Source organism: Kogia breviceps, chromosome 3, assembly GCF_026419965.1.
Source record: "Kogia breviceps isolate mKogBre1 chromosome 3, mKogBre1 haplotype 1, whole genome shotgun sequence".
Classification (NCBI taxonomy): Eukaryota; Metazoa; Chordata; class Mammalia; order Artiodactyla; family Physeteridae; genus Kogia; species Kogia breviceps.
Window position 1 is genome coordinate 24,719,972 of NC_081312.1, and position 21,684 is coordinate 24,741,655.

The 21,684-nt window shown below is 45.3% G+C and overlaps 1 protein-coding gene across 25 annotated transcripts in view; it reads right to left on the reverse strand.

Annotated features, from left to right (window-relative positions):
- The window catches only part of NRXN3 (neurexin 3), a 1,710,573-nt gene that overhangs the window by 1,584,027 nt on the left and 104,862 nt on the right, over positions 1-21,684 (reverse strand). For 24 of the 25 annotated variants that reach the window (XM_067027973.1, XM_067027953.1, XM_059057591.2 and 21 more), the window contains exon 4: positions 6,162-6,191. In XM_067027973.1, coding sequence (XP_066884074.1) covers positions 6,162-6,191 — 30 coding nt within the window. Of the gene's footprint in view, positions 1-3,251; positions 3,260-6,161; positions 6,192-21,684 lie in introns of those variants that run through there. The other variant, XM_067027970.1, reaches the window with a different exon arrangement.

Consider the following 21,684-nt stretch of genomic DNA (forward strand, 5'->3'; position numbering starts at 1 on the left):
AGAAAAGGGCGATGGAGGCCAAAACACACTCTAAATACTTAAACAAAGGCAGTCAAAATCAAGTCAAAAGGGCTGACCAAGACTGATTGCTGAAGAACTCCTTCGGTCAGCTACTTCCAGTTAAAGTCATGTTTGCTTTGGGCCCAGTGCAGCCCAATGAGCTCCTGTATGTGGCGATTATAGGAGGTCATTGGGCTGCACCGTGGCTGCACTATGGCGACGTTATAGCCTAAACATCCTGCTCAGTTTTGTAGATTTAACTTCACAATTCTTTCCACTACACGTTTACCGTTTCATCGCTCAGCTTTAAAAGAATGACAAAATCTGAGGCATTCTTTTCTCTGACAAGCTCCTAAGAATATATCCAAAGACTTTCTCACCTTTACTCTGATGTAATCTACGACCATTTCCCTCTGTCACTTGCACACACAGAGCCAAGAGAAGGCCTGAGCGAGGAGGGGACTGGAGCCAGAACATCTGGCCTCACTCCATGACCCACTGGGGCTCCTTTGCTCAGTTGGTTGGGGTGATGAGGGTAGTGATAAGGGGCACAGGTTGGTGTACAACTCTGGACAAAGTACTGAGCTATATGCAGTATGGGTGCAAGGTTCTTTAGGGACTGGGGTGATTGAAACACACGAATAAGTCTGATTTAGGGCAGTTTGGCCTGGGTACTTTATAACAACAGACACACAAAGTCTGGCGCACCTAGGAAGCTTGAGCCTTAAAGGGTGATAAGGGGGAGAAGGGTGTTCCAAGCACATACAAGAAGGAGGATAAGAGCTTGAGGAAAAGCCTGAGGCAGGAAACCATAGTGTGGATTCAGGCAGAGTGAGCTGTTGACTTTAGGTCGAGACAAGGGGCCTGGTGAGGGTGATAGTGCAGAGTAGGCTAAGTTATTGTAGAAAACAAAGTGGAGAAGGCATGTTGACAATTATACAAAAACCCTTCCAGAGCTTTTGAGCAGATTGGCTACATGATCCGATTTAATTTTAATTTTGCTTTATTTTCCCTTTTAGGAAGATGACTGACAGCAGGATAAGAAGGAGTAGAGGTTTTGAGTCCCTTCTTGGTATAACCTCCTATGCTTGACCCATCTGGGCATTAAAAAATGAATACGTTTGTCTTCAACATACTTGCAATCTAGTAGTGGGGAGCAGCCCAATTCCCAAAGCGGGTTTGTGGCCAGATGGTGCGAAGGTTGACTTTAAATATTGAAGTGACGGTACAGTTATTTGGACATGTGTTATGGAGAATGCAAAGTGGCAGGTTGGAACTTGAGCCAGGTCAGTGCCAGGGAGGTAGGTGGGAGGCATATCCATGGATGTCATCCCTGGACCCAAGAGAGGCAGTATAGAGGAGTGGTTAGGTGCTCAGATTCTGAGTTTCATTTTTACTTAGTAGCCGTCTGACTTAAGTTCTTTAATTCTCTGAGCCTTGATCTACTTGTCCATAGAGCAAGGATAACACTATCATCTACCTCACAAGACAGTTGTGATGATTTCGTGTGATAAGGCATATAAAGCACATGGCACGATGGCTGCCACATAGGAAATGATCAATCAGTGTTAGTAGCAGTGACCGGAGGAAGAAAATAAGATACCCATGCGCAAAATCTAAAAACACTACAGACCTCTATCTTATGGGATGTTTTAAGGGATTAGGGACAGAAAAGGAGAGAGGTTCAGGGGTTGGAGTGGGGGGCAGGGGAGACTGACCCTTCTGTGTTCTCATAGAAGCCAGTGGGAGAAGGGACAAGTGACACAGTGCCACATGCCTCAGAAGGGTTGTGTCCTGGGCAAAGACTGGTGACTTTGCCTATGAAGAGATCACTAGAAGCCTCTGATTGAATACAGTAAGTAGAGAAGTGGAGGGGGCAGCCAGATGTATGTACCCTTTCAATCGTTATTCTTCTTCCTTGTCCCCCTTTCCCACCTCCTTTCAAAAGGTCTCAAGCTCATAACAGGGTAAGAGCTCCCCATGACAGATCTCTGAGAATGAACCCCACCCCTGTGATTAGCATAAAAGGAATAGGCAATCAATTAACCCCAAAGTGACAGGACTGAACTACTTCAAGGTAACCATACATAACTTTTTAAAAATCAAGAAAGGCATGACATTCAGATGAGAGATGGCCAGTTCACAGACTAGTCATCAAATCAACATTTTCAATTTCTTGCCAGCCCCATGTTTCTTCAACATCTTCATGCCAGAATTCACATTTCCTATTTCTGTTATTTGCCAATCTTTACAGGAAACAGAGGCACATGGCTTCACAGAGATAGGGGCTGGAGAGTTAGGGAGGAAAAGGGGAGAACCAAATGCAAATACATGTTTATAATTTATTAATTCACCTCTCCCTTCAGTCCTGAACAGCTAATCCAATTTGAGCTGGTGAGGCAGGTCCTCCAGGCTCAGGTCACTGACGGCTTTGATTAGGGATGGATGAGTGAGCTGTGGTACCCAAAGGTGTGAAGCACTGAAAGGCATGTCAGAACATCAGAGCTAGTGCATCTGCTCAGCACCTCTCCTTTTCCCAGGCTACCCAGCAAAAGGCGGACTTGGTAAATTAAAATCCAGTGTTGTCTCTTTCTCCACTTTTTCCTTATGACGTAATGCACTGTCATTCCTATGTTCTTCCACACCTCCAGTCCCACCATTCTCAGCTCGTCACCCCCAATCAGAAGACTTCCACTCCCCAAAATACAGAACATGTAACACAGAAGATAAAAGAGCAATAAATATCCCCCAAATTTCACATTAAATAAAATGTCAAGCTATTCACCAATCCTCTCCCCTTTCTCATCTATCATCCTTCCCTCCCTGAATTCAGTTATTCCCAAGTGATGAAACATTGGCACTTCATTTCACATCTTTCCTGTCCCTTCAATACATTTACTGGAGGGGATATTAGAATACCCTGATTTAAGTAAAATATATCTTCCCAACACTGCACAACCACTTTCAGAAGCCCCCATTCCTGCTAGAAACAGCACACCATAATGGGTAAGGCTTATCCTGGATCTAGAGGGACGCATGACAACTCAGAACAATCCCCAACCACCGAGTATGAAGTACATTGAAGGAAAATGGTAGCATTGGCTTTTTTTTTTTTTTTTTTTTTTAGTTTTTGTTAAAAACACTGTTAAAATCTGGACTATATTCATCAGAATCAACAATTCCCCTTGTATACATGAATATTTCAGAAGGCAGATTGATAGTTATAATGATAAAAAGAAAATGATCTCTACCTTTACTTCTACCTACAGAAAGGAACGTCCAGTTATGTAGACGAAGCATGGTGTCCACCATGGAGGCGGCAAGAGAGAGAGAGAGCAGGGAGAGTAAAACATCAGCACACTGCAGACACACAAAGAAATGTCACACACATAACAAAACCCACAATAGTAATGGCAACAGCAGTACAATCTTGAGAAGGCAGCACCAAACAAATGCACAATGTTTTGCTTAAACAGTGTGACCAGCAAGGCTGCTTCCATCAGCTTCACGTTTAAGCTTTATCCCATTAGCTTCTTCTCAGTCCCATCCTTAGAAACATGACCAAATCTGCATGCAAAAGCACCGCATAGTCACATGTATGTGAAATTGCACACACTTAACCAATGTAAAACTGTTTAGGGAAAGTTTCAGAGAATCTAAGTTCTCCTGTATTTTCTCAACATTAATATGAGTCGTGAGGATCAAGAGTATGACATACATGTATAGGTGGTACACGCACAACATACATAAGTGTTTCCATACATATTTATGGGCATCAAAAACAAATTCTGGAGATTCAGCAAGAACCAGACAGAAATCTCTTTCTTTCATGTTGAAGGAATAAAGAAAAGGAAAGGAGTATTGGCTTTTTAGGTAATCATCACAAGGGCAAGAACAGACAAAGGGTGGGAAATGGAAAAGAATGAGAGGAGGAGGAATGGGGTTAAAGGACCTTCTTAAAAACAAATTAAACAGCAAATTGCACCTTCAAATCTTAGTGACACTGACCACCCAGAAGAATTCTGTATCCTTTTTTGAAAACCTCTCTAAAGAGGGATTCACAATATCCGTGTCTGTCATTATTTGACTGTCTAAAGACTCTTTTTCTAGAAGATTCCTGACTTACCCCCCAGAGCATGTGTACATAGTATGTCTGAATTCTCTACTCATGTACACTTCAATGTTGAGTGCCCAAGAGAAGTTGAGTAGTAGGCGGAAAAGTGGGAAGGGTATACAATACAGGTTCTCCAAACGCTTTTCATACCAATGTTGGGATTTAGCCCTCTGAAATGCATCTGCTTCATCAGTGGGTCTGAAATAAACTGAATCAAGATTAAAGAAGTCTCCACCAGCCTATCTCATCTACCTAGACTCTATGCTATGACATCAGCCATATGATACACTCAAGACTTCCAAGCCACTGTAAAAGCTAAAACTCCAAAAGGGCACCTGAGAGCATAAGATGAGAGAATGTAGAAGAGCATCTTGTCATCAGGACTCTGAGGGCCTGCTTTTTCTGGTAGAACTTGTTATCAAGGTCAAGCCACTGAATTCCAGCAATTCATAGGGCTTGGGTCTTACCACTCTGTAGAGATATGCATAACTCTCTCAAACTACCTGGATACTAAGTCGACATAAAGAGCACCCCCTACTCATATTCACTGCATAGTAACGTGCTGTAGGGGGATAACTTCTCTCACTCACCTACAAGAATAGAGAGACTTCATCCCAACCTCTTCCAGAGCGCCATCTAACACTGGAAAACACCTGATCCCCTCTGTCCAGCTTTGTTCTTTGACATCTACTCCTATACCAGACCATGTGTTCATTGAAATGTCCAGAGTCCACATCATGGATCCTGGCTCAGGTCTGGAGGATACAATTCTGTTGGTAAAGTGTGCTTCCTCCTTGTCCTGCCTTATCAAGTCAGGATGCCCTCAACTGCCCACCTCCGCAGCTACCTGGACACCATAAGCAAACTTCCCTCAGACCTGGGTTTTTCCTTGATCTGATCATATACTCTCCTTTATGGCAACACTGTCTGATGGATCCAGTGTAAGGAAATGGGTGTGTGTGTGTGTGTGTGTGTGTGTGTGTGTGTGGTGGGGGGATGTCCTTCCGTGCTGCCCCACCCTACTTAAAAGATCAAGAAAAGACAGCAGAACACGGAAATACCTCTCCTTTCCCTTTTCTTTGGCCCTCCAAAAAAAGGCACTGAGTCCCATGTGTATTTTGAAAAAGACAAGAGAAATTAAAGTACAGTCTTTTGGTGTCAGGGCGTGGCAGGTAGACCCATCTTGCAATCATTCCAAAGTGCAGAAGAAACACAATAGCAGCAATTGAACCGTGAAGAAAAAGACAATTTTAAGTAGGCTCAGTTCTTGAATCCTGATTTAGGCTGATAATATGGAAAATTTTTATTTAGGAGAAAAAGACTTCATTCACAGCCCACCCTGTGCTTAGCTGAGCTGAATTTCCTGCACAGTTCATTTCCTGCATAATTGAATATTTTAGGTTGCAGATGCTGAATTTACAGATCTTTATATGCAGTTTTCTTCAGGGTGTATAATGAGTTAGAATCCTGCCATGAGGACATTAGCATGTTCTTTCGGTGGTTTTTGCTTTTATACAAAACTGAAAACAGTCAAACCCCCAAGGGTTCCCTTTGACCATTGGGGGCTGGGGCTAAATGTCATTACAATGGACAGTGGGAAGGAGGGGAAGACAATATGCAAACCTTTACTCTGAGTGAAATTCAGAGAAGCCCAGCTCCTCTCCCCCAACCTGGGGCCCCAGCATGGGGCTTAGGGAAGAAGTTAACCGCTCTGTTGCTCTGAAATTAGCTTCATTCACCCCCATTATCGACACCGTCATGGCTTGTTTCATGCTTCTCTCTCGGAGGCAGCCCTGCAGAGCCAGTGCCCAGGATGACAAATGATGGTGCACAATGGAGAAGCCAAGGGGGTGATGGGGGCGGGAAACCATGATGCATTGGGAAAGGTGCCCCCCACTGCAGGAAGGCCCTGCTGCCAGCCTGGCCCATGGCAGGAGAGACAGGCAGCAAATGGCCTGCCAGGGATGATGAGGCTCTGAGCGACCAGCCAGAGGCACGAAGGCAAGCACTTCAGGCAGCTGCAGCACCACAAGCACAGAGCACCTACCTTGTTCACTCAGCATGAGGTGGGAGAGGCCTTGAGGAAGGAAGAGAGAGGAGAAGAGGAGTGGGGGGAGGGGGGGGAAGGATAAAAGAAAGAAGACAAAGTTAGAATCCCAAATGCCAGGCAATCTTCTCTTAATTCTTGAGTGGAAGGAGTGGCAGGGTCATATCCACACATACTGACTGAGGAGCATGCAACGAGCACTGAAATGCAGGGCAGAACGTCCCGGGGCCCTTCAGTTCAAGGTCAGTCTTTTGTTTGCTGAACCTCTTGGCCACATCATGAGAACTCTCCTTTCACCATTGTTTCTATGCAATAGGTAGGACTTGAGATAAATCTATTAAAGATTAGGTCCCTTAGGAAAGAGACCCCAGGTGCCGGGCAAAGTAGGTTTCTTTCTTTCTTTTAAATTGTTTTTAATAATAATACATGGTCACTGTAGAAACTTGGAAAATTCAGAAAAGAAAAAAGAAAAAATATCAGCTGTAATCCCACATCCAGAGATTACCATCCAACTTTTCTTTCCCCCTAGATACGGTAGTCACTTCTACAAAAATTGGACCACACTGAACATACAAAATGAGTTCCTGCAGGACTTCCCTGGTGGTCCAGTGAGTAAGGCTCCACGCTCCCAATGCAGGGGGCCCAGGTATAATCCCTGGTCGGGGAACTAGATCCCGCATGCATGCCACAACTAAGAGTTTGCATGCCGTAACTAATTAGTCCACATGCTGCAACTAAAGATCCCGTATGCTGCAACTAAGACCCAGCACAGCCTAAATAAATAAATAAATGATAAATATTTTTTTAAAAATTGAGTCGTTCAAGAGTTAATTAGACAATCTGAAACTATCTCCATATGATCCTTGTCTTCACCCAGTGACAACCACATCCCTTACCTCTGTCCCTCCTCCACCGCCAACTTTTCCTAGAAAGTCCCTCACCTTTGATCACAGAGGCCTAGCGAAGCACTGAATGGATTAAAGAAGGTACACGGAGGCCCAATAAACAAGTAGCAGAACCTCTCACTATGTTCTTGTGGAAGTCAAACAAGGCTCTTAAGAGCTCATTACTTCAAGGGAAGCATAAGCCCTGATACATCTATTAAAAGAAAAGATTTCCAACCAGTAGTCAGCCGTGATGGCTATTTGCTCTTCCGTTGCTTTTATTACTACCGGAGTTACTTGGAGATCACCCCAGAGTGATCTCAACTTTACCCAGAGTAAAATTCAGGGATATAGGAGATTAATAAAGGAGAAAAATCTCTAAAGAATGGAAATCTGTAAATGTTTTTGGAGATAACTAGAGATTTAGAGAAGTAATCAAAGACAAAAAAGGCAACTGACTTTTTAAACATCAATGATATATTAAATACATAGATACATGTGCCATAAATGTCATTTTTTCTAAACAAATTTCATTAAACTATTATCATACTTTATTTATTTATTGCGGTACGCGGGCCTCTCACTGTTGTGGCTTCCCTCCGTTGCGGAGCACAGGCTCCGGACGCGCAGGCTCAGCGGCCATGGCTCACGGGCCCAGCCGCTCCGCGGCACGTGGGATCTTCCCGGACCGGGGCGCGAACCCGCGTCCCCTGCATCGGCAGGCGGACTCTCAACCACTGCGCCACCAGGGAAGCTCTATTATCATATTTTAAATGTACATTTCTGGCATTCATCTCCCAAGGCCTAGGATATTAATACTCGTGGAGGAAGGGAATCATGCCAAAGCAAGTCATTCTCATCATTTGTTTTATTTAAAAAATTAAGTTTTGGTATTTTATGGGAGGGGATAAGAAGAAGAAAGAACAAAGGCACTAGGTGTGACTGAGGGAAACCTCAGCAGAAGTAACTATTCATAAAACGCCTGCTATTTCTGGACCAAGCCAAAGCCTTCAGCATCCAGATCAAGCACACTAAGAGGGAGGGTCTGGGGCAGGTAGGTGGTGAACGCGAAGGGGGAACGGGAACAGAATAGGTGTGTGAATTCACAGGAGGGTTGTTAGCATTAAGCAATGAGGATAAGGAAGATCCAAAGAGATCCCTAAGAGCAAAAGGGAGGTTAAAAATAAAAGGACAATAGTACTATATTGTGTACTTGAAATGTAAACGCTCAGAGAGTAGACCTTAAATGTCTTCACCATAAAAAGGAAATGGTTTTAGTTTGTAACTATGTGATGAAATGAAGGTGTTTCAGATGAGTGTATCTAATCAACACATTATATACTTCAAATTTATACAATGTTATATGTCAGCTATCTCAATAAAGCTGGGGCCTTTATTGAGATAACTGTCCTTTCATTTTTTAAATGAAAGGACGAACATTTTCATACCTGCAATTAAAGATGTCTGGCAGCTGGGAGGTATGAGTAGAAGAGAGGCAGAAGAGTCAACAAACATTTGCTAAATGAAGAGGAAACAGGACACTTGGTATTCAGAGGGTGTTCAAAGCCCTGGAGAAGCCCCTACAGTTGGGCCCATTTATGTATTACCTGTGTTTCTTTGAAGCTGTGTTTCCCAAAACACATTTCACTGACAAGCTGCATGGACCGCCTGGGGATACTTATCAACAGTGAGGAGCCTGAGCCCCACCCAAGTCCTAATGAATTAGACTCTTGGGGAGGAGTTGGGGAAAGATCTGAATTTTAAATAGTCTCACTAGAACTTGAGACCTACCCCTTTAGAGTGACATATAAATCAAATTTTGGTAAATTAAACTGTACGATAAATGCACTAAGCGGAATCGGATATATAATGGAACCCTGCAGTGGAAACTTTTGTAAAAGGAAGAATCCTTTTAAAATGCAAATATCCACCACCTGTGTTTTAAAATGTAAATATGCACTTGTCAGGTTTTATTAAGCTACGCGTGTAGTTGCAGTATTGTGACTCAAATAAAATGTACATATTCTTCAACTTATAGAAAATCTTAAATAGAAATATCAGGACAGGAATGCAAATCTGAGATCCTGATGTCCAAACTTTGGTCTTGTAGGCAACAAAGCAAAACAGACATAAACAAGTATAACAGGAAATAACATGAGAGAGGGGAGAAACCGTGTAGACATAATATGGTTTGAATTTTATTTTGCTTTTTGAGGAGGGAAGTTTTGCACTCTCATGAGCTTACCCCCTAAGCCTGCAGAGTTGAGAACTGGAAACCAGGAATTCCAGAGGGTCTAGGTCTATTCCAAAATTCTGTTTCTCTCCCCTTCCACCCCAAAACCCTCCTACTTGCTGCAAAAAGACCTCAGGTCCCCCCAAAAGTGAATGGAAGAAACAAGAATCAATCAAACAAATGATTCAAGTACCTACTATGTGTAAAGGCTGCATAAGGTAGTGGGTGGGATGCAAACAAGTATATGGTACATAGCTGTCAACCGCGAAGAGTTTAGAGCCTAGTTGGGAAGGTGTGCGTGTGTGTTTATATTTACACAAACATACATATGATATATATATAGTGGTACCTGACAGTGAAGGGTAGGGGATAAGATCAAGGACTTCGGAGCCAGATTTGAATCCCACCTTTGTTCCTTTCTAGTTTGTGACCCTAGGAAAGTTGCTAAACATCTCTGTGCCTTGACTTCCCATCTGTAAAATTTGGATAATTATCATGCCAAATTCACAGGTTGTTTTGAGGAGTAAATAAATGAATATATGTAAAGCAGTGCCTGTACATGGTAAGGACTATATAAGGGTTATTGTTTTTTTTGTTTACGCTATAAAAATATACCGATGTGTGAGGCAACACGAAGCATAGTGCCTGACACACAGTAGGTGCTCTGTATGTATTTGCTGAGTGAATGAGGAATGAATGATGGGTAACTGGTAAGTGTCAAATGATTAATTCAGACAATAAGGACTGTAGGACAGTGAGGAGGGCCCTGGGTGTGCAGCAGAGGTTTCTGGAAGAAAGTGGGATTTACAATATGCCTTGGAAGATGGTATAGGATTAAGAGGGATGGAGGACGTTTCAGGTTAACACCACTACCTCCCAAGACCACCAACTGCATTTATAAGGACTTTCATGTCAACCTTCTGGAACAACTAGGACACTGCCAGGCACATGGTAGGTACGTAATGCATGCTGTATGAATAACAATGAACACATACAAACGGTTCATCTGAGGAAGAAGTGAAAGGTGATCTTAAGGATCAAAGTATGGAACCATTGTGTGAAGGCCTTGAGTTTCCAGGCTAAGGAAAAGGGACTTGATCTTGCAGCTGATGGGAGACCCTGAGGGCTTGTGTGCAGGAGAATGACCCAGGGAAAATGATGTTGAGGAAGATTGCTTTGGCAGTGGTGTGGACAGGATGGATTAGAGGGAAAAGAGAGGCAGAAAGATCTGTCATAGGCAGAGGGCCTAAACTAGTATCGTGGCAGCAGGAAGGAAAAGGGGAAAAGAGGATTCAACAGGCTTTGGGTGACCTATGAGATGCTTCGGGGGAAGAACGGATGGGAGACTGAGTGAAGCACTGTCAGAAATAGGAAGGTGGGATGGAGTTGGGAGATGGGTTTGGGATGAGGGCGATAATGAGTTCTGTTTTAGGCATGATAAGTTGAAGAAACAGAAGAATAGCTCAAGCAAAATGTCTAAGGTGCATTTAACAGTATAGGACTAAGGTCTGCAAGAAAGTCGGGACAAATATAAAAGTGTATCACCTCCACTTCATGGAAGAGAGGGTTTGTGCCCATGTAAGTGAATGAATCCTCAAAGAAAAAGGGGCCAGAGCACTGAGTCTTAACTTGGGCGGGATGGGGGATATTAAGATATCCTGGAGGTTCTTTTTTTTTAACATGCATATTCAACATTAAAGTAAAATTTTACATTCAAAAAGAAAAAGGAACTATATGGCTTTCCAATATAGATACAGAAAAATAATGCTCAAAAAAAATCTTAACCGAGAAGGATATAATTAGCAAGGAAGGAAAAGCGATCTATGCTGGCTGTGTGTTATGTATGTGGTTGATGAGGAAAGCAGGGTGGGGGAGGGGATGAAGATCACCCTTCTTGTCAATTTCAGAAACAGAGGGTCAGCCGCAGCCCCCCAGACCACACAGCCAGCCTTGGGACTAGCACCTGGCTGGGTCTGCAGTTTGGCATTTAATCTGAACCTGATGTTCAGGGCTGCTCAAAGACAAGATATGGGCTGGAATAGGGGGCTCAGGGAAGCAAAGGGGACCACATCTTTCCAAATCAATCCCACCATCAGCTCTGAATTTGAAAAGATCTTGAATGAAGATTCAAAAGCCAGCTCCATGAAAGTTCACCTAATGGAGGGTATGGAACAGGAAGTGAGCTCGGAAGAGCCTTTGATAGTCAGGATATTGAGAATTTTCAATACAGAATTCTTACGGAACTACAATGCCTTTTAAAAAATAATTATAAAAATTAGAAAGCAACTGAGATGTTTCCTATGTAGATGTCACACACTGTCAAAGTGCTACCCTAGCTGGATTCAGGGACCATTCTGGATCCCACGAAGATGTCGTATATTTTTTACCCTTCTCTTCACTCTTTCTAGTGCTATGTGCCACCCTTCTTGTGCCTATCTATCTGTGGTGCACAGGTTCTCAGGGTACATACAAGAACAAGAAGAGAAAAAGATCATCAGTAGGTAAGACATGCAAAGTTGAAACTGCTTTAGAACAGACTGCAAATCATATGTAGATTATATGCAAAATATACGTATGGCCCTCTAAACTTGTGTTATACCCTTTGGGAAAATCCCTATGGAGATAGCTGCTTTTGCAGCTCAGGAGAATGGAAATGGCTACGAAAGCATAGTCATTTGTAAGTGGCTGTGGCCATCATGAAGCCTGTCATGAAAATGACTAATACAGAGAATAGAAAACACTTACTGAAACAGGCAAAAGGAAGATGCAATGTTCAGGAACCAGGCCAGAAGCTGAAGGCCTCCATCATTTAAGCTAGTACTGTGTCCCCCTCAAACCTATAATATCCCACCCTCTCGGATGGTTTTTAATCCTCCTTCCTTCCTTCATTTTGGCTGGGTAATTGGGGAAAGTATTTCAGGGGAGGAAAGAAGTCACTCATGGGAAAAAAAAAAAGAGAGAGAGAGAGAGATTCGGGGGGGGGCGGAAAAGCAAGTTATCTCTGCCAAGACTTTTCTCTCATTCACTTTCAGGGTAACTTTTCTCCCCCTGTAAAATCCACACATATCATCTCTTTTTCCATACTGAAGTAGAGAAATGAAATGTCACTAATTGCTGTAAGTGCCAAGTGCCAACGTTGAATTTTTATGAAGCCACAAGGACTTTTAAAAAGAGTAATTACATAAAATCAGAAGGTAATGGAGACATGCACGCTATGTTTCTGGAGGAAGTAAGGAGATGGTGAAGATGGTAGGGGGTGGGGCCTGACAGAAAGAGAAGCCACAGGTAACCATCGTGTCTGCAAGGTGACTGGGAACTTGGAAAAGAGAGAAGGGGAAAGAAGAAATACACATCTTAGCATTTTAAGCGCTTAAAAGAGAGGAAATTCAGTTAATTTGGTAAAAAGAATTCTAACAGTAGCTAATATCTATTGACTGTTTGCTATATATAAGGCATGGCTATGTGTCATGCCATTAAATGAAGCTCTATGGGAAAGTCATTGCTATAATGTTGACTTTACAGGTAAGGAAACCAAGACCTAGAGCCAAAATCCCACTGCTTAATAAGTGGTGAAATGTGGATTCTAAGCCAGCAGGTGGATTCTGCAGGCCGGATGGTAACTATGACACTAGCTACCCGGTCTAATTCAGTGCTGGTGGAGAAGGGAGGGGACGTGTCTTGGAGAAGTCAGGAGCAGAAAATAGTGTCTGGACATTAATTCAACTTCATTTATGATTCTGGTGTAGCATGATTTAAGGTTGCCCTGGGGAAACCTTTGACATAAATGGCCACCATCTCCCCCTCCTCAATCTCCATCCCCAGATTCTACTAAAATATGAAGCTTTTCCTTTCCTGGGTCATTTCTTGGGGTTATTAAGCAACTCCCCTCATTAAAATGCAAATCTGAATACGAGCTGCACTCAGGCTCCTCGGTCATTTCACTGCCCTGTGTGTGAGGTCATCAGGAAGCCAAGCTTCAGATCTTTCTTCAAAGACAGTGGCACAGGGACATGTGAGAAGGAAGGATGGAAACACGCAGTCACAGGTTGAGGAAGTCTGCCACCATGGGCAGGGGAGGACACAGGGGACAGGCTGGGATTGGGGAGAAGGATGCTTAAGGGGAAGAGGTGGGGCCTGAAGGAAAGCTCCACCTACTTCCACAGTTGTGTCTCAGACCAGCCCTTCCATAGGCAATTTCCTGACCTTCATCATGAGCTTCACCGTGGACTTCAGTTTCCTTGTCCTGTCTGGGGTTCTCCAGTGGCTTACAGCAGAGCCTAGACCTGCTCAGCATTCTGATAAATGACTTGGCTGAGAAAATTCATGACATACTGTCTGGATGTTGTAATGGACTAAAGCTGAAAGGAACAGCTAACTCTTTAGTCATCAGAATTAGGGCCCCAAAGATGTGAGCAGGCAAAAGCAAAATTTAATTTAAGGGCCAAATGTAAATTGTGGCACTTAAGCACAACCTCTCACTATCCCCACCAACCCCCAAAAAATCACAAATAAAAAGAAGTCAAAAGTCCCACCTCTTCTTATCACTGACCACAAAACCTAGGGTTCTGGTTCAGAGAACAGTGCCATGTATTAGGAGGGGCATTAATGAGGTAGACATATCCAAAGGAGAAGAATCAGATGGTAAGAGGTCCAAAAGCATGTCACATGCAGAATGGCTGAAGGAACTGCTACGCACAGCCCAAACTGGAGAGAGCTGGGTAAGGACATGAGAGCTACCTTCAAACATTTTAAAAGTTACACATACCAGATAAAGGACCAAGTGCATTCAGCAAGATGACGGTGGAATAATAGGGGATATTTCACTTGCCAGAATGCCACAGAAGAGAGTTAAAGTGGGGTTGTAGAAGATAACCACCCAAAATCCATTCCAACTCTAAGACACAGAGTTTCTGTGAACCAAGATGATTTCTGAAGAGGCCAAGCAACTACTTACTGGGTTGAACCATATGAAATTGCTGATATTTGACTGGTTTTGACCTACAAAAATGACAATTAAAATGGTTCAAACTGATACCCTGAGAACACCACCCATAATCAAAAAGGTTGAAACACGAAACGAGGCATCAACAAACCACCCAACAGCAATCATGAACTGACATGAACAGAAGATCAACCGTTTCTTATATGATTTTGGCTTTTCCACAAGCCTTGAACAATACTGGGGATGAAGTGAATAGTTGGACTGATGATGGTGACAGTTTCCAGAGGAGAGCCTGTTGCTATTTCTCCAAGGCAGGTGCCTCTGGGTTGGTCCTTCCATGATGCCACTACATTCCATTCTCACCACTAAGCCCTCTGTTGGATGTAACTGTGCTAGCGCACTCAATATTTGCCTCTAGACCAACTCCATTCTTACAGCATGGTGACCTGGACTGAACAGAAAGTATTTCCTCAATGGCGCCCATGAATCACCAACAGTGTCCGTATGGCACAGCCACAGGGATGAGGAAAGAATGTCTGCAGCACCTTCCCAAACTATTCCACCTCTCTGGAGGGGTGGGTGTGGCTTCTTTTTTCATGAATACCATGGAAGGAAGAGAGATGAAGGCAGTCATGCTTGTCACTCTAAGGGTTAAAGCATCAGCAGTTATGGCTTCTAGAAAAGACTCTTCCCAAAGAAGAGGAAGTTCTTGCTCTCCAAATGTCATGAACTTCTCTAAAATAGCTCTTTTGTTCATGAATGACATGAAGCTGGAAGGGTCGGCAGATGTGCTAGATGAATTAACTGTATCCAAATAGACCATGGTGTGCTGGCTTTTAAAAATCCAGGGATAAATTTGACAAAGTCAAAGAACGGCCCCAAGTCTAAGTCAAATAAACCAATTGCACAAGTGCAGGAAGGGGAGAGAAGTGGCTTAGGAGCAGTGCACACAAAATCTTAAAAGTTTTCAGTGACTTTAAGTTCAATTTAATACTATAGTCATTTTTTTTAAAAAGTAAGGTGTTTGATGCTGCCATTAATAGATGTAGGGAGTCTAGAAAAAGGGAGCAATGCTACCACTCTATAATGAACTGGTTGCAGCATGTCTGTAACACTGTATGTGGTGTGGGCATCCTTCTTTGAAAAGGAAGCAAAAATATGTTATTTTTCAGAGAACTATGACCTGCATGAAAGAGCTGAAAACCCTTGTATGAGAACGCCCAAAGAAACTGGAGATGTTTTAGCCTTTAGAAAAGAAAATCCTTAAACACAAAGGCCCTGTCTTCGAACACTGGAAGTGTAATTAGATCTATTTTGTGTGTCTCCAAGGGCTGGGAGCAATACAGGTGGTGAAAGCTACAGTGACTCAGAATAAAGGAGAGCTTGCGAACACTCAGTGCTGTTAGAACGGAACAGAATGGCTAAAGGAGCAATGAGTCACTCATCCCTGCAGTGGTTCAAGCCAAGTTTGAAGAAACTCTTATAGAAGAGATTCAAAAATTAGGTGCAAAAAGAACCTTGACAACCATTTGGCCCCTCTCCATCTCTGAAATGCTGATTCTAGCAACAAAGTTTATGAACACGTACAAGATGGCAAGTAGTGGGGATGCAGGCATGGATAAGTCTCTGTTCTCAAGAATGAGGGACTCCCTGTCCCTCAAGAGCCCACAGTGGCCGATGTGGGCATGTGGGGGACAATATACACAGCTGGCTATAGCATAGTGTATTATGATGAGGGCTTTACTAGCCCCGCGACCTAAGGTGCCATGGAGCTCAGACAAAGGGGGAGGGGGGGGTCATTCAGCCCATATCCTCCCTTCTATCTCCTCACCCCCACCTCCCTGCTTCCCTTAATTTATGGAGGGTATAACACAGCAGTTAATGCTGAAGTTTTAAAGTCCCTTCACTTTCCTTTAAGACACTGGTTTTCAAACTTTGGTCATTATCAGAGCACCTGGGGGAAATGTCTTACTTCAATGAGCCTGGATCGCATTCATTAACTCTCCAGGTGATTTTCATTGCTCACCCAAATTTGCAAACCACTGCTCGAAATAATCCAAAACCTGCATTCAAATCCCACCTCCACCTCTTGCCAACTGGGATTTTGAGCATGTTAACTATTCTGTGCCTTTTTCCTGTAAAACAACTGAATCTCACTTGTAAGGTATCTTCTCAGGATCACTGACTGTAACAATCACAAGCAACCACATATGGACAGCACTAAGCGGAGTTCATGGCACGTAGGACGGGCTCAAAAGCTTGTAGTCACTGCTGCTGTTATTCAGGAGACTGGCATATCTAGGCCCTCTCTCCTCCACCCCCCGCTTCCCATCTCTTGCCAACATCACTTCTCCAGTAAGCTAGCAGCACTGGCAGACCGCCTACCCAGGCGTCCTCAGATGCTTCCCTCCATGGTCACAGTCAGCTAAGTGGCCCCATAAGGGCACCCACTGTCCTCAAGAATCAGCTCTATTCCATCGCCCCACTCCTCCTGAGGCCTAGCCCCACAAACGGACTAGCTTAGCCCAGGAGCTTTCCGGACCTTCCCAGGCAGGTCTTCGGCACGGGAGGGTCTCCAATGCTGCCATAAATAGGCTGTGTGACTCAGCTGAATTGCAGGCCTGTTTTCTCTCCTGTGCAGAGAAGGAATTGATCTAGAAGAGTTTCTCTTTGGTCTCACCAACGGCATCTTGAACAGCACAATCTGTGAATGAAACTTTCCCATGCACTGCCGCACGTTTAGCATTCGTTGTCCCTTCCTCCTAGATGCCGCCAATGCCCCCTCATTATTGGAGCTACGAATACCCATCCTACACATTTGGTAGGGTCAGGGGTAGGGGCAGTACTATCCCATTGAGACAGCAGGATCACTTTAATGGTTTTTCCAGCTCTAACCCTAACCTTGCCCTCCAGAACTGAGAAACAAACTGAAACCACAACCAGCACCCCGGTGAGTCTGCCTTGCCAAGACAGTAAAGAGGCGATTTTAATTTTTTTTTTTTTTTTTTTTTTTGCGGTACGCGGGCCTCTCCCTGTTGCGGCCTCTCCCTTTGCGGAGCACAGGCTCCGGACGCGCAGGCTCAGCGGCCATGGCTCACGGGCCCAGCCGCTCCGCGGCATGTGGGATCTTCCCGGACCGGGGCACGAACCCGCGTCCCCTGCATCGGCAGGCGGACTCTCAACCACTGCGCCACCAGGGAAGCCCAAGAGGCGATTTTAAAAGGCTCTAGAAAAAGGCACCAAGGCCTAGTGATCTGTTTCTATGAGTTAGCCGAAGCTGGAGGCACGCTGGGAAGCGGCTCCTTACTCACACCTACTCATCAGGAACAGCTACAGGAGCCAAGGGGCTCTTCCCAGGCCCCAGCCGGGCAATTGGCTGGGAGCTGAGCACCGTTAGCCCAGCCAAGGGCCCCTTTCCAATCCAATTATGCGCAGCGGTGGTGGATTTCCCTACAGCCTACATTCCCCACTGAGCTGAGCCCAAGATGGGCACTGAATAAACACTGGTTCAGTTACCTTCTGTCTCAGGGTGAACCCCAACGAAAAAAGCAGCCTGTCTTTTAAAGGGGTGTGGGGTAAAACTAAAAACGGAGTCTTGAGCGCTATTCATCCATTGAGCAAGTGCTTACTCTGTGCCTATGATGTGCTGGCACTGTTGTAGTCTGAGACCATACAGTACAGGAGTGTACCTTTGTGGGGTGAACACCCGAGGTGGAACTCCACATGAGGCATCTCCAGGGCCAGACCTACCAGGGTTTGTATCCTGCTCCACCTCTTTTTACTGGGTGGGACCGATGAGTTAACATCCCTGAGTGTCAGTTTGTTCATGGTGAAATGGGTTTAATAACAGATTACACCTCCTGGGCACGTCAAAAGAATTAACTGTTGCACGGAAAAACAGTATTTCGGTGCCTGGCTCAAAATACAAGCTCAATAAATGTCAGATGCTTTTCCTAATAAATAAGAGAGAAAAGCCAGTGGGACTATTGTCCAAAAGAACAGGAAAGAAAAGACAAAAATACAACGGGTAGCACTGGAGTTAGGAGCTGTCAGTCTCTGGTAATGGAGGAGAGGGCATTTTCCTGAATCCTCCTCCCCAGGAGAGCTCAGTTAGATGGCCTAATCATAGATCCTCAGAATGGTAGAAGCCTGGGAGGTCATCTGATTTAAAGAAGCCTGATAACCAGAAAGGTTAATGACTTGCCCAAGGCCACACAGCTCCTGGGGAAAGCAACAGAGCCAAAGGAAGGCAGAACTAGGAAGCAGAGACCCGAGGGTGCATTTAAATCTCGATACCTACCATACTTGCTTCTGGCCTTGGGCAAAGGATGCGATGTTTTGGAGACCAAGTTTCTTCATCTGTGAAGTGGTAGGGACCCGGCATGTGGTGGATCCTTTACAAATATCGGTCCCCTTTCCGCCCTCTTACTAGGATTTCTTGGCCTCACTCGAGAGCAATGGTGGCCAGGATCTAAGTCTGAGGGACCTCTTTACTGAATGCATAAAGATCAGGAAGGATGGGAGAGAGCGTGTGACAAGGAGAAAACAGCAGGTGTGTTCAGAGGTGTCTACAGCTCAGCAGTGGGAGAGCATCCTCTGAACAGTTAGGGGGACCAACACACAGGAAAAGAATGTTTTGTTTTGTTTCTAGACCTCTCTGAGCCTAAGTATCTTCATCTGTAAAAACAGAAACACATGTGGAAAGGACCAAGCATGATAACTTAAAATAATAGCTAATTTATACATTGCTTACTATGTGCCAGGCACTGTTCTAAAGACTTGACATGCATGAGCTCATTTCATCTTCACAATAGCCCCATGAGGTAGGTACTTATTGTCCCCATTTTACAGATGAGGTAAGTAGGGCCCACAAAGGAAAAGTAAGCTGAACAGGCCGTACCGTGCTGGGACAGGGGCAGGATGTCAACCCAGGCATCTGGCTCCAAGCCTGTGCCCTAACCCAGAGGAGGCAAACTTTTTCTGTAAAGGGCCAGATGGTAAATCTTTTAGGCTTTGCAGGCCATAGTGTCTGTGTTGCACCTACTCCAAGCTGCCTTTGCAAAGCAGCCATAAATGATACAGAAATGAACAAGCGTGCCTGTGTCCCAGTAAACCTTTGTGAACACTGAAATCTGCATTTCATAAAATTTTTGCATCACTAATTATTCTTCTTTTGATTGCTTTCAACTATTTAAAAAGTGAAAAATCAACCTTAGCTTGAAGGCCGTGTGAAAGCTGGCAGCTACCTTGCCTCACATATATAGGAAGTGCCGGAACAGAGACCTGCACAGACCAAGTGGTTGCTAAGCGTTCACTCCCTTCCCTTTCCTTAATCTCACTCTTCCTCTTAGCTCCTATCAACCCAGAAAGTGGATATCTCACTCTGTGCCCAGCAGAAGAGGTGAGGAACAGGGCTTTAGCAAGGTGGAATGTACCTTCCCCAGTAAACAGGGCCCTGTGGGCCCCAAAGAGATTGAGAATTTTAGGTCAGTGTATCTTCAGCTTTAATGGGCAGACCCCTGGGGCTCTTGGTCTTTGCAGGTTCTGACTCCACAGGTCTGGGGTGATGCCTGAGATCCTGCCTTTCTAACGGGCTCCTGGGAGAGGCTGATGCTGCTAGTTCTGTGGGTCAGATCCCCTCTCCGAGCAGCAAGCTTCGAGAGCAAACCCTCCGTGTCCATAAACACAAGGCAGTGTGTCAGGCACTGCCTCCCGGCTTCGGGTGAAGAACAGTGTCCCTCAGGCTGGACGGGGGACTCCCTGGAGACACAGCAGGGCTCAGGACAAATCAGCAGGTCCCCTCTCCAAGGAGAGCACCGAGATGACTTAAACTGGAGGAGGAAGACAACAAGGGCCAGAGATCAAGAGCAGGCAGACGGAGGCTTGAGCAAAGGCTGTCAGCTGCTTCCAGCAACAGCGGACCAAGGCCCCCTCTGGGCCCCGGCAGACAGGAGCCCCTCCTCCCGCGCCTGCCAGGGTTCCAATGGACCGAAGCAAGAGGCCTACTTCCTCATCAGGCCTCTGAATAACTAGGGCACTTCCACAAGGTCACAGCTTTTCATTTAAATTCCAGCTCTAATCAGCAGGCAGAGCCTGAGAAATTATCCCTTCCGAGGAGAGAAGCTGTTATTGGAGCACCGTAAACAGCACCCCAGCCCACGGCTGGTGCGGGGGGAGAGTCTCTGGGGGGGAGGGGTTGAGAGGGGTCTCACAAGCACAGGCCCCAGCCCTGTTCCCTGCCTCTGAGATCCTCCTCTACCCCATCCTCTTCCTCACCTCCAAAGCACTTCCTCTCCCTTTGGCAGAGAGTTCTAGAACACATCGGGGGTGGGGAGAGGACTGAGGGCAAACAATTTGGCAGGGCTGGGATTGCCCACTCCTGCCCCACAGGCAGCCCAAGGACAGATTCTAATGGCCAGGAGCATGAGATAAGGAATCCCTTCGGGGCCACAAATGGGTTACGTGGCCTCGGAGATGCCCCTCCCCTCCCTGGGCCTCCATTTCTTCCTCTGCAAAGTAAGAGGGTTACAATCCTTAGACAGGATACCCTTTGGGCTCCAACATGTCTCGGGACCCTACAGACCCACACTGCCCCTGGTGCTTGTGGCCACACTTTCAGCTCCAGAAGTACTTCTGAGGTCCTACTATGGTGCCATGCACTGTGCAGAGCTGGGAATGCAGACACAGATAAGATGTACCCCTGGCCCACAGCTCTGCCTTGGAAATGCCAGGGTTTTGAAGAAAAAGGCACAGGCTTTGGAGGCACACCCATCTGCGGTCCTGGTTTGTGCTAGCAGCTGGCAACCACGAGCAGTTACTGAACCTCTCTTTTGGAGTGAGCACGACACTTCCCTGGAGGGGCTGATGTGAAGAGTTCAATAAGAGAACACGTGGGGGCTTCCCTGGTGGCGCAGTGGTTGAGAATCCGCCTGCCGATGCAGGAGACACGGGTTCGTGCCCTGGTCCGGAAAGATCCCACATGCCGCGGAGCAACTAAGCGCGTGAGCCATGGCCGCTAGGCCTGCGCGTCCGGAGCCTGTGCTCCGCAACGGGAGAGGCCACAACAGTGAGAGGCCCGCATACCGCGGAAAAAAAAAAAAAAGAGAACACGTGGGAGGCATCTGAGCGGAGAGTCTCTCACCTCCTTCAGGTCACCACACCACAAATGCCTCTTGCCACTTTATTATCGTGGACCTCCTTCCCAAGGACTAGGAGGACGGGCTGTGGATTTTCCCGCACAGAAGTCCATCGAAATACCGCTTGCCCCTTTTCTCCTACCAGGACACTCTTTCTGAGTCCCCAGCTCATCTCCTGGACCTTGGGAAAGGTGTTGCCTGCCAGGCGCCATCTCCAACTGCATTTTATAGTAGCGTTACTTCTAAGCAATCTCCTCAACATGTAAAATTAATCAACTAATCCATCGTCACTTTATAGTATTCCAGCGGCCCCTGGGTAAATAGTTAC